At 42.0% G+C, this 13,138-nt stretch overlaps 1 protein-coding gene across 2 annotated transcripts in view; it reads right to left on the reverse strand.

The window, feature by feature from the left end:
- Positions 1-248: 248 nt before the first annotated feature.
- MAP3K19 (mitogen-activated protein kinase kinase kinase 19) overlaps positions 249-13,138 on the reverse strand; it is an 82,147-nt gene continuing 69,257 nt past the window's right edge. For both annotated transcript variants that reach the window (XM_037988072.2, XM_037988070.2), the window contains one exon: positions 249-1,117. In XM_037988072.2, the coding sequence (XP_037844000.2) occupies positions 1,051-1,117 (67 nt within the window). In that variant the 3' untranslated portion in view covers positions 249-1,050. The remainder of the gene's footprint in view (positions 1,118-13,138) is intronic.

Raw genomic sequence — 13,138 nt, forward strand, 5'->3', positions numbered from 1 at the left:
GGGCGAGGTGGCGGGCGCCTGTAGTCCCAGCTACTCCGGAGGCTGAGGCAGGAGAATGGCGTAAACCCGGGAGGAGGAGCTTGCGGTGAGCAGACATCCGGCCACTGCACTCCAGCCTGGGTGACAGAGCAAGACTCCGTCTCAAAAAAAAAAAAAAAAAAAAAGAAGAAGATCAAGACCGTCCTGGCTAACACGATGAAACCCATCTCTACTAAAAATACAAAACAATTAGCCAGGTGTGGTGGCGGGCGCCTGTAGTCCCAGCTACTCCAGAGGCTGAGGCAGGAGAATGGTATGAACCCGGGAGGCGGAGCTTGCAGTGAGCAGAGATCGTGCCACTGCACTCCAGCCTGGGCAACAGAGCAAGACTCCATCTCAAACAAACAAACAAAAACTTCAAATCACTACAAATAAATTACAGAGAAAACAGAGCCCAAGATTTATGATGCCACCTTAACTAGCACAATTTCTTGGAGACATCTGAGGAGTTTAGGGGCCCTCTGATAATGAAATGCCGAGGCCCTCACCTCCTCCTATTAGGCCTTGAACCTCCTAGAATCTTTAAGGCTAAGATTGCTGCCAAAGTACGGAATCTAGAATCTCTTTAACTTACCTTCCTGCCTTTCTCTAGTCTGCTTTGGACGAATTAAGTAAGCGTCTTTACTCACCAAGCAAGAAAATATAAGTTGTTTTTACAATTTATTTTAAACTAACATCATTAAAAAATTGACAGGACATGCCAAAAATAAAAGGAAATGTCATGTAAAGCAATAGAGAATGTAGTTCCTGGGCAATCAAAACTGTAAACACTGAAATATGTTTTTTGTTGTTATTAAGAAATTTTTTTCTGATACTATAAGTAATCATGTCTGACACTTGAGGAGGCTAATATGTAACTGAAGCTTCCATTTAGCGACTCCATAGGATCTAGTTAAACTGGGTTAGACTGAATTTTCAGTAGGGAAACAAAGATCGCTTAGCCATCGTCCCCACAATTAAGCAATAAGGGAGCATCTGCAGTGGAACTGGAAAGAAACTCTTGATGTATGTTCAGTGACTTCTCTCCAAGAAGGAGTGCTTCAGGAGCTGGAGAGCAGAAGGTCGCTCATGCTGGTCCCTAAGAAGGGAAAAACACATTAGAAACAGCAGCACCCAGTAATGAGACTGCCAATGAGATCTACTTAAATACAGACTTTTAAAGATGGAAATACAACTTATGATAGTCAAACAGACTTGGGTTGAGTCCAGTCTCCAATTTTTAGCTGTGACCTTAAGCAAGTGACTAAAACCCTCCTCATCAGTAAGATGGAGATAACAATAATACCTAATTCATTGGGAGAATTGAATAATATATATACAACTTTTAAACAATAGCATGGTACTTGTTCGAATGGTGGTAGCTATTGTGATTGAAAACTAGGCCCTAGTTTCCCATTGTACTTTTGTTCAATTTGTTTGGAGTCTAATTTACATATGGTAAAATTCACACTTACATTTACTTTTAAAATTTAGAAGCATTAAAATCCAGAATTGAAAAGACTTTTTAAAATAGATATTCAAATATGCTTTGGTGATTAATTGAAATAATCCCATTTCGGGCACTCCTGGATTAACATAAGATAGAGGGAGACAGTTGTTCAGTACTATTGTGGCATAATTTTTTACTTCAAGAAATTCAAAAGATGTTAGAAAGGTATCGGTCAATGAGCCAGTTAATGAACCAATGAGCTAATGAAATAGTCAATAATTAGCTTCAATGGCCTATTCCAGAGGCATTCTTTTGGTTAAATTAGCTATCTTTTGATATATTTTTTTCAGATACATAAATATTAAGGCTTTAACAAACAGGTAACTTCCCCTACCCTCCACCATTGTGCAACCACTTTCTTTATTGATATATAATGAGTATTTATCATTTCTATGTGTCAGGAACATTTTGAGTCCACTCTTCTAGCTGTTTGAAATACAGAATACATTGTTGTTAATTACAGTCACCCTGCTCTGTTATCAAACACTGGAATTTATTCCTTCTATCTAATTATGTACCCATTAACCAACCTCTCTTATCCTCCCTGCCCCACCACATACACACCCTTCCCAGCCTCTGATAACTATCATTTTACTTTCTATCTCCATGAGATCTACTTTCATAGCTCCCACATAAGAGTGAGAACATGTGATATTTGTCTTGCTGGGCCTGGCATATTTTACTTAAGAAAATGAACTCCAGATCCATCTATGTTGCTGAAAATTATAAGATTTCATTTTTTTTATGGCTGAGTAGCATTCTGTTGTATATATATACACTAAGTTTTCTTTATCCATTCATCTGTTGAGGGACACTTAGGTGGGTCCATACCTTTGTTATTGTGAATACTGCTGCAATGAGCGTGAGGATGCAGGTATCCCTTAGAGATAATGATTTTCTTTCCTTTGGATAAATACTCAGTAGGAGGATTGCTGGATCATACAGCAGGTAGTTCTATTTTTAGTTGTTTTGGGTTTTTTTTGTTTTTGTTTTTGAGAAATCTTCATACTGTTTTCCATAATGGCTGTATTAATTTACATTCACACCCAACAGTACATGAGTTCCCTTATCTATACATTCTTGCCAGCATCAGTTATTTTTGTGTGTTTTTAATAGTAGCCATTTTTAACTGGGATAAGATGGTATCTCTTGGTGGTTTTAATTTGCATTTCCTTGTTGATTAGTGATGTTGAGCATTTCTTCATATACCTGTCAGCTATTTGTGTCTTCTTTTGAGATATGTTTCTTATTGGATGAACATTTTGCAAATATTTTCTCCCATTCAACAGGTCATCTCTTCACTCTGTGATTTCTTTTGCCTTAAAAGCACAGGTGACAAAACCAAAAATAGACAAATTGAACTATATATTAAAGAGCTTCTATACAGATCAATACTCTGGAGTGTTTCCCTATGTTTTCTTCGAGTTGTTGTATAGTTTTGAGTCTTATGTTTAGGTATTTAATCAATTTTGAGTTGATTTTTGTATATGGTGAGATAGGGGTCTAACTTCATTCATCTGCATATAAATATGCACCATATATTGAAGAGGGGGGTGTCAATTCCCTGGTATGTGTTCTTGGTCCCTTTGTCAAAAATAAGTTGGTTTACATATGGGACTTATTTCTGGGTTCTCTGCTCTGTTCTATTAGTTTATGTGTCTGTTTTTATAACAATACCATGCTGTTTTGGTTACTGTAGACTTGTAATATATTTTGTATATATTTTGTGTATATTTTGAAGTGACATAGTGTGATGCCTCCAGCTTTGTTCTTTTTGCTCAGTATTGCTTTGGCTCTTTCAGCTCCTTTTTGGTTCCACACAAATTTTAGGACTGTTTTTTATATATTTCTGTGAAAAATTACATTGGTATTTTGATAGAGGTTTTATTGAATCCATAGATGACTTTGGTTAGTATGACCATTTTAACAATATTGATTCATGTGACCCATGAGCATTCGTTTGTGTCTTCAATTTTTTTCATCAATGTTTTGTAGTTTATTTCATCAATGTTCTGTAGTTTTCCTTGTAGAGGTCTTTCACCTCCTTGGTTACATTTGTTCCCAGGTATTTTATTTTCTTTTTGTAGCCATTTTAAATGGGATTGCCTTCTTGATTTCTTTTTCAGCTACTTCATTGGTATATAGAAACACTACAGATTTGTGTATGTTAATTTTCTATCCTGCAACTTTACTGAATTGATCTAAGAGTTTTTGGTGGAGTCGTTAGGTTTTCCTAGATATAAGATCACATCATCTGCAAAGAGGCACAGTTTGACTTTCTCTTTTCCAGTATGAATGCCTTTTATTTTATTTTATTTTATTTTTTTGAGATGGAGTCTCGCTCTGTCACCCAGGCTGGAGTGCAGTGGCACAATCTCAGCTCACTGCAAGCTCCACCTCCTGGGTTCACGCCATTCTCCTGCCTCAGTCTCCTGAGTAGCTGGAACTACAGGCTCCCGGCACCACACCCGGCTAATTTTTTATGTTTTTAGTAGAGACGGGGTTTCACTGTGTTAGCCAGGATGGTCTCTATCTCTTGATCTGCCCGCCTCAGCCCTGCAAAATGCTGGGATTATAGGCATGAGCCACCACGCCCATCCTGAATGCCTTTTATTGTTTCTCTTGCCTAATCACTCTGGATAGAACTTCCAATACTATGTTGAATAGGAGTGGTGAAAGTGGGCATCCTTCTCTTGTTCCAGTTCTAAGAAGAAAGACTTTCACCTTTACCACATTCTGTATGTTGTTAGCTGTGGGTTTGTCATATATGGCCTATTATATTGAGGTATGTTCTTTCTATGCTTAGTTTGTTGATAGTTTTTATCACGAAGGGATGTTGGATTTAGAAAATGCCTTTTCTGTTTCTATTGAGATGGTCATATTGTTTTTGTCCTTCATTCTGTTAATGTGATGTATCATGTTTATTGTTTTGTGCATGTTAAACCATCCCTGCATCACTAGTATAAAACTCACTTGATTATGGTGTATTATCTTTTTGATATGCTGTTGGGTTAGTATTTTGTTTAGGAATTTTGTATCTGTGTTCATCAAGGATATTGGCCTATAGTTTTCTTTTTTTGTGGTTTTCGCATCCTTGTCTAGTTTTGGTATCAGTGTAATGCCAGCTTCATAGAATGAGTTAGGGAGAATTCCTTCCTTCTCAATTTTTTGGAATAGTTGGAGGATAACTGGTGTTAGTTCTTCTTTATGAGTTTGGTAGAATATGGCAATGAAGCCATCCAGTCCTGGGTTTTTCTTTGTTAGGAGATATTTTATTACTGATTCAATCTTATTGTTCAATATTGGTCTGTTCAGGTTCTCTGTTTCTTCCTGACTCAATCTTGTATGTGTCAAGGAATTTATCCATTTCCTCTAGGTTTTCCTGTTTGTTAGCTTATTCTTGTTCATAATGTTCTCTGCTGGGTTTTTTCATTTCTGTAGTATTAGTTGTTATGTCTCCTTTTTTGTTTCTGATTTTTATTTGGGTCATCTCTTTTTTTCTTGGTTAGTCTGGCTAGCAGTTTACTGATTTCATTTTCTTTTTTAACCAACTTCTCATTTAACTCATCCTTTTTTTTCTTTATTTCGTTAATACTACTCTGACCTTTATTATTTTTCTATTAATTTAAATTTTTTTTTTTTTTTTTTTTTTGAGACGGAGTCTCGCTCTGTCACCCGGGCTGGAGTGCAGTGGCCGGATCTCAGCTCACTGCAAGCTCCGCCTCCCGGGTTTACGCCATTCTCCTGCCTCAGCCTCCAGAGTAGCTGGGACTACAGGCGCCCACCACCTCGCCCGGCTATTTTTTTGTATTTTTTAGTAGAGACGGGGTTTCACCGTGTTAGCCAGGATGGACTCGATCTCCTGACCTCGTGATCCGCCCGTCTCGGCCTCCCAAAGTGCTGGGATTACAGGCTTGAGCCACCGCGCCCGGCCTAAAATTTTTTTATTTTTAATTTTTGTGAGTACATAGTAGGTGTATATATTTATGGGGTACGTGAGATGTTTTGATATGGGCATGCAATGTCAAATAATCACATCATGGAGAATGGGGTATCTATCCTCTCAAGTATTTATCCTTTGTGTTACAAACAATCCAATTACACTCTTTGAATTATTTTTAAATGTACAATTAAGTTATTAATGACTACGGTCTCCCTGATGTGCTATCAAATGGTAGGTCTTGTTCAAGCTTTCTTTCTTTTTTTTTTTTTTTTAAGGTGGAGTCTCACTCTGTCGCCCAGAGTGACAGAGTGCAATGGCATGATCTTGGCTCACTGCAAGCTCTGCCTCCCAGGTTCACGCCATTCTCCTGCCTCAGCCTCCTGAGTAGTTGGGACCACAGGTGCCCACCACCATGCCCGGCTAATTTTTTGTATTCTTAGTAGAGATGGGGTTTCACCATGTTAGCCAGGATGGTCTCGATCTCCTGACCTCGTGATCCGCCTGCCTCAGCCTCCCAAAGTGCTGGGATTACAGGCATGAGCCACTGGTGCCTGGCTTATTCAAGCTTTCTAACTCTTTTTTTTTCAATCCATTAACCATCCCTATCTGCCCTACCCCTATCCTCCTACTATCATTCCCAGCCTCTGGTAACCATAACCATCCTTCTACTCTCTATGTTAATGAATTTAATTGTTTTTATTTTTAGATCCCACAAATAAGTGAGGACATGCAATGTTTATCTTTCTGAGCCTGGTTTATTTCACTTAACGTAATCTGATTTTTATTTCTTTTTTTCTACTAATTTGGGATTTGGCTTGTTCTCTTTTTCTTCTGTTTCCTTAATTATTTATTTAAATTTTTATACATTTTTAAAAGAAAGGGTCTTGCTCTGTCACCCCAGCTGGAATGCAGTGGTGAGATTATGGCTCACTGCAGTCTCAAACTCTTGGGTCAAGCAATCCTCCCACCCCAGCCTCCCAAGTGACCCAGCTAATTTTTTCTTTTGGAGACAAGGTCTCACTTTGCTGCTCAGGCTGGTCTTGAACCCTTGGCTTCAAGTGATCCTCCCACCTTGACCTCCCACAGTGTTGGGATCACAGGTGTAAGCCACCATGCCAAGCCAATCTTCATACGTTTTTTTATGTAGGCTTTTATTGCTATAAACTTCCCTCTTAGCACTGCTTTTACTATGTCACATAGATTTGGGTATGTTGTGTTTTGATTTTCATTTGTTTTGAGAAATTTTTAAATTTTCTTCTTAATTTCTTTCTTGCCCCAATAGCCATTCAGGAACATGTTGTTTAGTTTCCATGTATTTGTACAGTTTCCAAAGTTCCTCTTGTGATTGATTTCTAGTTTTATTCCATTGTGGCTGAAAGAATACTTGTTATGATTTTGATTTTTAAAAATTTGTTGAAACTTTTTTGCAGCCTAATATATGGCCTATCCTGGAAAATGTTCCATGTTTTACATAGGAACATTTATTCTGTAGTTGTTTGAGAAAATATTCTGTAGGTATCTGATGTGTCTGTTTGGCTTAAAGTGCAGTTTAAATCCAGTGTTTCTCTGTGGATTTTTTGTTTAGATGACCTGTTTAATGTTGAGAGTGGGGTGTTAAAAGTCCCCATCTATGATTGTATTAGAGTCTATCTCTCTTTAGATCTAATAATATTTGCTTTATATACCTGGGTGCTCTGGTGTAGGTAGCATCAGAAATGTTACATCCTCTGACTGAATTTATCTCTTTATCATTATATAGTGACTTTGTCTCTTTTTACTGTTTTTGACATAGTGTTTTATCAGATATGAATATAGCTACTCATGCTCTCTATTGGTTTCTATTTGCATGAACTATCTTTTTCCATCCTTTTTCCATCCTTTCACTTTCAGTCTATATGTGTCTTTACAGGTAAAGTGAGTTTCTTGAAGGCAGCATATTTTTGGGTCACTTTTAATCTATTTAACCATTTTAATTGGAAATTTTAATCCATTTAGGTTCAAGGTTATTATTGATATGTGATGACTTATTCCTGTCATTTTGTTGATTGTTTTCTGGTTGGCTTTTTGTTTGTTTGTTTGTTTGTTTGATTGTTTCTTTCTCTCTCATTATTTATCATTGTGGTTTGGTGGTTTTCTGTAGCATTAACATTGAATCCTTTCTCTACCTCTTTTGTGTGGTTTGCTCTACCAGTGAGTTTTACACTTTCATATGTTTTCATGATGATAGATATGATAGATAGATAGATAGATTCATATCTATCATCAGCTCACTGCAACCTCTGCCTCCCAGGTTCAAGCAATTCTCCTGTCTCAGCCTCCCGAGTAGCTGGGATTACAGGCATGTGCCACCACACCTGGGTAATTTTGTATTTTTGGTGGAGATGGGGTGTCTCCATGTTGGTCAGACTGGTCTCAAACTACTGACCTTAGGTGATCCACCAGCCTCGGCCTTCCAGGTGTAGGACTTTCTTTCTTTCTTTTATTTATTTATTTTTTTTGAGACAGAGTTTCGTTCTTGTTGCCCAGGCTAGAGTGCAATGGCACAATCTCAGCTCATCGCAACCTTCGCCTCCCAGGTTCAAGCAATTCTCCTGCCTCAGCCTCCCAAGTAGCTGGGATTACAGGCATGCACCACCACGCCTGGCTAATTTTGTATTTTTAGTAGAGACGGGGTTTCTCCATGTTGAGGCTTGTCTCGAACTCCTGACCTCACATGATCCGCCTGCCTTGGCCTCCCAAAGTGCTGGGATTACAGGCGTGAGCCACCGTGTCCAGCCCCAGGTGTAGGACTTTCTTAAGCATTTCTTGTAGAGCCACTAATGGTGATGAAGTCTCTCAGTTTTTGCATGTCTGTGAAAGGCTTTCTCCATTTTTGAAGGATAACTTTGCTGAGTATAACATTCTTGGCTGACAGTTTTGTTTTTGTTTTTATCCCTTTCAAAACTTTTTTTTTTTTTTTTTTTTGAGACGGAGTGTTGCTCTTGCTGCCCAGACTAGAGTGCAATGGCACAAACTCAGCTCACTGCAACCTCTGCCTCCTAGGTTCAAGCAATTCTCCTGTCTCAGCCTCCTGAGTAGCTGGGATTACAGGCATGTGCCACCACACCTGGGTAATTTTGTATTTTTAGTGGAGATGGGGTTTCTCCATGTTGGTCAGGCTGGTTTCAAACTCCTGACCTCAGGTGATCCACCCGCCTTGGCCTTCCAAAGTGCTGGGATTACAGGCATGAGCCACCATGCCTGGCCTAAAACTTTTACTATATCATCCCATTCTCTCCCGGCCTGTAAGGTTTCTGCTGATAAATCCACTGTTAGTCTCATGGGGATTCTTTTATATGTTACTAGATGCTTTTCTTTTGCTGTTCTTAGAATTTTCTCTTTGTCTTTGACTTTTGATAGTTCGACTATAATGTACCATGGAGAAGACCTTTCTAGGTTGTATCTATTTGTGGATCTCTTAGCTTCCTGTATCTGGATGTCTAAATCTCTTGCTAGACCTGGGAAATTCTCAACTAGTCTGTCTTTAAATAGATTTTCTATACCTTTAGTCTTCTCTTCACCTTCTGGAACAACCAAAATTGTCTATTTGGTCAATCTGTAGTTTCCCACATGTCATGTAGGCTTTGTTCACTCCTTTTTTTTCTTTATTTTTGTCTGAATGGGTTATTTCAAAAGATCTGTATTCAAGTCCTGAGATTATTTCTCCTGCTTGATGTAGTCTATTGTTGAAGCTCTTGAATGAATTTGCACATGTGGTGTAACAGTCATTTATTTTAATTTTCTGGATTGGCTTTCATAGGGGAAGACTTTTTCCTGAAGATGTATCTATGGTGTTGATTGGGTAGGATGCTTTAGCCTTGATTCTGGGTGTATGCAGTAGTGTGGTCTTGGTATAATTTCTTCATCTGTAAACAGCACCAGTGGTGTCTGTGATTTCCTCAGTGGCTTAGTCTGTGATTGTTAGTGGAGTCTGTGGTGAGGTTTTACTGGGGATTGGCATGCCAGGTGGACCAGTCCTCTAGCCTAAGTGGTAGTGGTGGTGTGTCAAGCATGCCCATCCTTGGGCCCTGGGTGGCATACGTGGGCACTAGTGTTAATGGGTTCAAATGGGCCAATTCTTGGACTTCCAAGGCTTGCTCAGGTCCTGGTAGTGGTAGTGGTGTGCTGGGTAGGTGGATAGGTCCTTAGACTCCTGGGCAGTATGCATGGCATGGGCAATGGCAATAGTGGTACTGGGATAATGCTTGGGCTCAATAGCAGCAGGCACTGGTGTTTTTTGTTTTTTGTTTTTTGTTTTTGAGACAGAGTCTTGCTCTGTCGCCCAGGCTGGAGTGCAGTGGCTGGATCTCAGCTCACTGCAAGCTCCGCCTCCTGGGTTCACGCCATTCTCCTGCCTCAGCCTCCCGAGTAGCTGAGACTACAGGCGCCCGCCACCTCGCCCGGCTAGTTTTTTTGTACTTTTTAGTAGAGACGGGGTTTCACCGTGTTCGCCAGGATGGTCTTGATCTCCTGACCTCGTGATCCACCCGTCTCGGCCTCCCAAAGTGCTGGGATTACAGGCTTGAGCCACCGCGCCCGGCCTGGCACTGGTGTTAATAGTGGCTGCAATGGACTGGATGGGCCAGTCCTTGAGCCCTCAGGAGGAATGTACAGATACCAGCATTGATAGGGCAGAGAATCCCCAGGCCCCAGGCAATGTGCTCAGACACTGGCAGGGGTGCTGGGCCAGGCTTGTTTGACCTTTCCTCAGGCCCTCCAGTGGTACACTCAGGTGTCAGCAGTGGCGGGCAGGGTGGGGTGATCCCTAGGGCCCTGGCATGAGGATTGGGTGGCTGCAGCTCCAGTGGCGGTGGGCAAGGGGAGCCTGTCATTAGGGCACGTGCAAGTGTGCTATAGCCCTGCTACTGGTGGGAGCAGGGTTGCTGTCAGTGGCAGCAGCTTCAGGCAGGTGGCTCTCAGGTTCCAGGGAGCTCATGGTTTGGCTTCTGGTGGTGGCAGTAGCTGCAGCCAAGAAAGCCAGTCCTCAGGGCACATGCAAATGTGCTGCAACCCTGTTGCTGAAGCAGCTGGGGTCACTGCCAGTGGCACACACTTCAGCCTAAGCAGAGGCTGCAGTGGACAGCAGCAGAGCCCGTCCTCAGAGCATGTGTGTGGCAGTCCTGCTGCTGGAAAGGGTGGAGTTGCTATCTGTTATAGCCACCTCAGGTAGGCAGTTCTTAGGCTCTGGGGAGCACATGCTTTGGCTCCCTTTGTCCCAGGAGCAACCTCCCTGGTGCACTGCACTGTTGTTTCTGGGGTGCAGGACACCATGTGTGCTACAATGCTGGGCATCTGGCCACTCCACTGGGTACAACTGGCATCACACTGCTGCAGCCCTCCAGGTAAACACAAGAAGATGTAAGTAGCGTTCCAAGGATATGGAGTTGCAGGGGCTGTTAGACCCCAGGGCAGGATGGAGTCTGGTGGGGACCGGACTCTCAAAATGATGCCATGCTGTAGCTGCTTAGGACTCAGGGATGCGTGGGACTTGGTGTGAGCTCCCTCTCTGGAGCAATGCTGTCACATGGTTTCCAGGCAGCTCCATATTCTAGTTTCAGTGTCTGCAAGGACTAAAGGGTTCTCCCATGGCTAGGATTACAGGAGTTCACTGTGAGAATGTGGACCATTGGGGATCTCTCACCCTTTCCCAACACTGGGGAGCCTCTCTGGCTCTCAGCCAATCTCAACCAAACTGACTGCCTTCCTTCCCTTTTATTGCATGTCTCAGGTGTTTCCTGTCACTTCTCTGTTGAAATCCATGTTCTCTCTCAGATGCCGTATTTGAAATGTGGTTATCTACTTGCTATTTTAGTTCTTTGTGGAGGAAGTAAGTGCCAGATGCCTCTAGTCAGCCATCTTGAAGCCCCTCCTCTTTTAATAATTTTGAAAGCACAATGGCCAACAGATCATTTTCCAGTTGAAAATGGAAAATAAATACTCTTAAAAGTATTTTATATTGTGTAAAAGTATTATATTTTGTGTCATTTATAAAGTTAAAAAAAAAAAAAAGTCCAGCAAGGCACAGTGGCTCACACCTGTAATCCCAGCACTTTGGGAGGCTAAGGCGGGTGGATCAGGAGATCAGGAGTTCAAGATCAGCCTGGCCAACATGGTGAAACCCTGTCTCTACTAAAAAACAAAAACATTAGCTGGCCATGGTGGCGGGCGCCTGTAATCCCAGCTACTCGGGAGGCTGAGGCAGGAGAATTGCTTGAACCCATGGATGGAGGTTGCAGTGAGCCAAGATCACACCACTGCACTCCAGCCTGGGTAGCAGAGCAAGACTCAGTCTGGAAAAACAAACAAACAAAAAAATCCTTTCCCCATGGGGAGGGCCTTTCTCCTGCCTTTAAAATATGCAGAAATCTCTCTCCTTTAAAATCCTTTCCTTAAACTGGATACCATTTCTAGCTACTACCGCTCCCCCACCCACTTTTTTTTTTTTTTTTTTTTTTTTTTGAGACAGGATCTCATTCTGTTGCCCAAGCTGGAGTGCAGTGGCATGATCATGGCTCACTGTGGTCTCAACCTTCCAGGCGCAAGTGATCCTCCCACCTCAGCCTTCTGAGTCTCTGGAACTACACGTGTACGCCACCGTGACTTGCTAATTTTTAATTTTTTTTTTTTTCTTTTTTTTGAGACGGAACCTTGCTCTGTTGCCCAGGCTGGAGTGCAGTGGAGTGATCTCGGCTCACTGCAAGCTCCGCCTCCTGGGTTCACGCCATTCTCCTGCCTCAGCCTCCCGAGTAGCTGGGACCGCAGGCGCCCGCCACCACGCCCAGATAATTTTTTGTATTTTTAGTGGAGATGGGGTTTCACTGTGTTAGCCAGGATGGTCTCGATCTCCTGACCTCGTGATCCACCCACCTCGGCCTCCCAAAGTGCTGGGATTACAGGCGTGAGCCACCGTGTCTGGCTAATTTTTAAATTTTTTGTAGAAATAGGGTCTCCCTATGTTGCCCAGGCTGATCTCAAACTCCTGGGCTCAATTAGTTATTCTGCCTCAGCCTCCCAAAGTGCTGGGATCACAAGCGTGAACCACTGCGCCTGGTCCATCCCATTCTAAAAATTGCTGCCAAATGCCTCTAACGGGGCTGAGCTCGGTGACTTCCCTCCAGTATTCTTAACCATCTGGCCCATTCCTCTATAGAAATTGCCCTCTTGAAATTTCTGGAAATTAACCAAATTTAATGAGCTCATCCTTTTTGTCATTTCTGTAGCATTTGAAATATTCACTACTCCCTCCTACCTGGAACTACCTCTGCTTAGACTTACGGGACACCCTGTCCTCTTGTTTCTTCTTACACCTTGGGGCAACTCCCTTCCCTTCCTCCCTTCCCTTCTCCAGTTATGTGCTAGACTTGATGCCATGCATTTCTGTTAGCTTCCACTGTGAGCATTTTCAAAATATTTTCCTCAGCCCTACATTTTTTTATGACTGTAGCGATCAACCTTATAATGATTTTTTTTTTTTTTTTTTTTTTGAGACAGGGTCTCGCTCTGTCCCTTAGGCTGGAGTGCAGTGGCGCCATCTCAGCCCACTGCAGCCTCAGCTTCCGGGGGTCAAGGGATCCTCTCATCCTCTCAACTCAGCCTCTTGAGTAGCTGGGACTACAGGCACACACCAC

The sequence above is a fragment of the Chlorocebus sabaeus genome, chromosome 10 (genome assembly GCF_047675955.1).
Source record: "Chlorocebus sabaeus isolate Y175 chromosome 10, mChlSab1.0.hap1, whole genome shotgun sequence".
NCBI classification, from domain to species: Eukaryota; Metazoa; Chordata; class Mammalia; order Primates; family Cercopithecidae; genus Chlorocebus; species Chlorocebus sabaeus.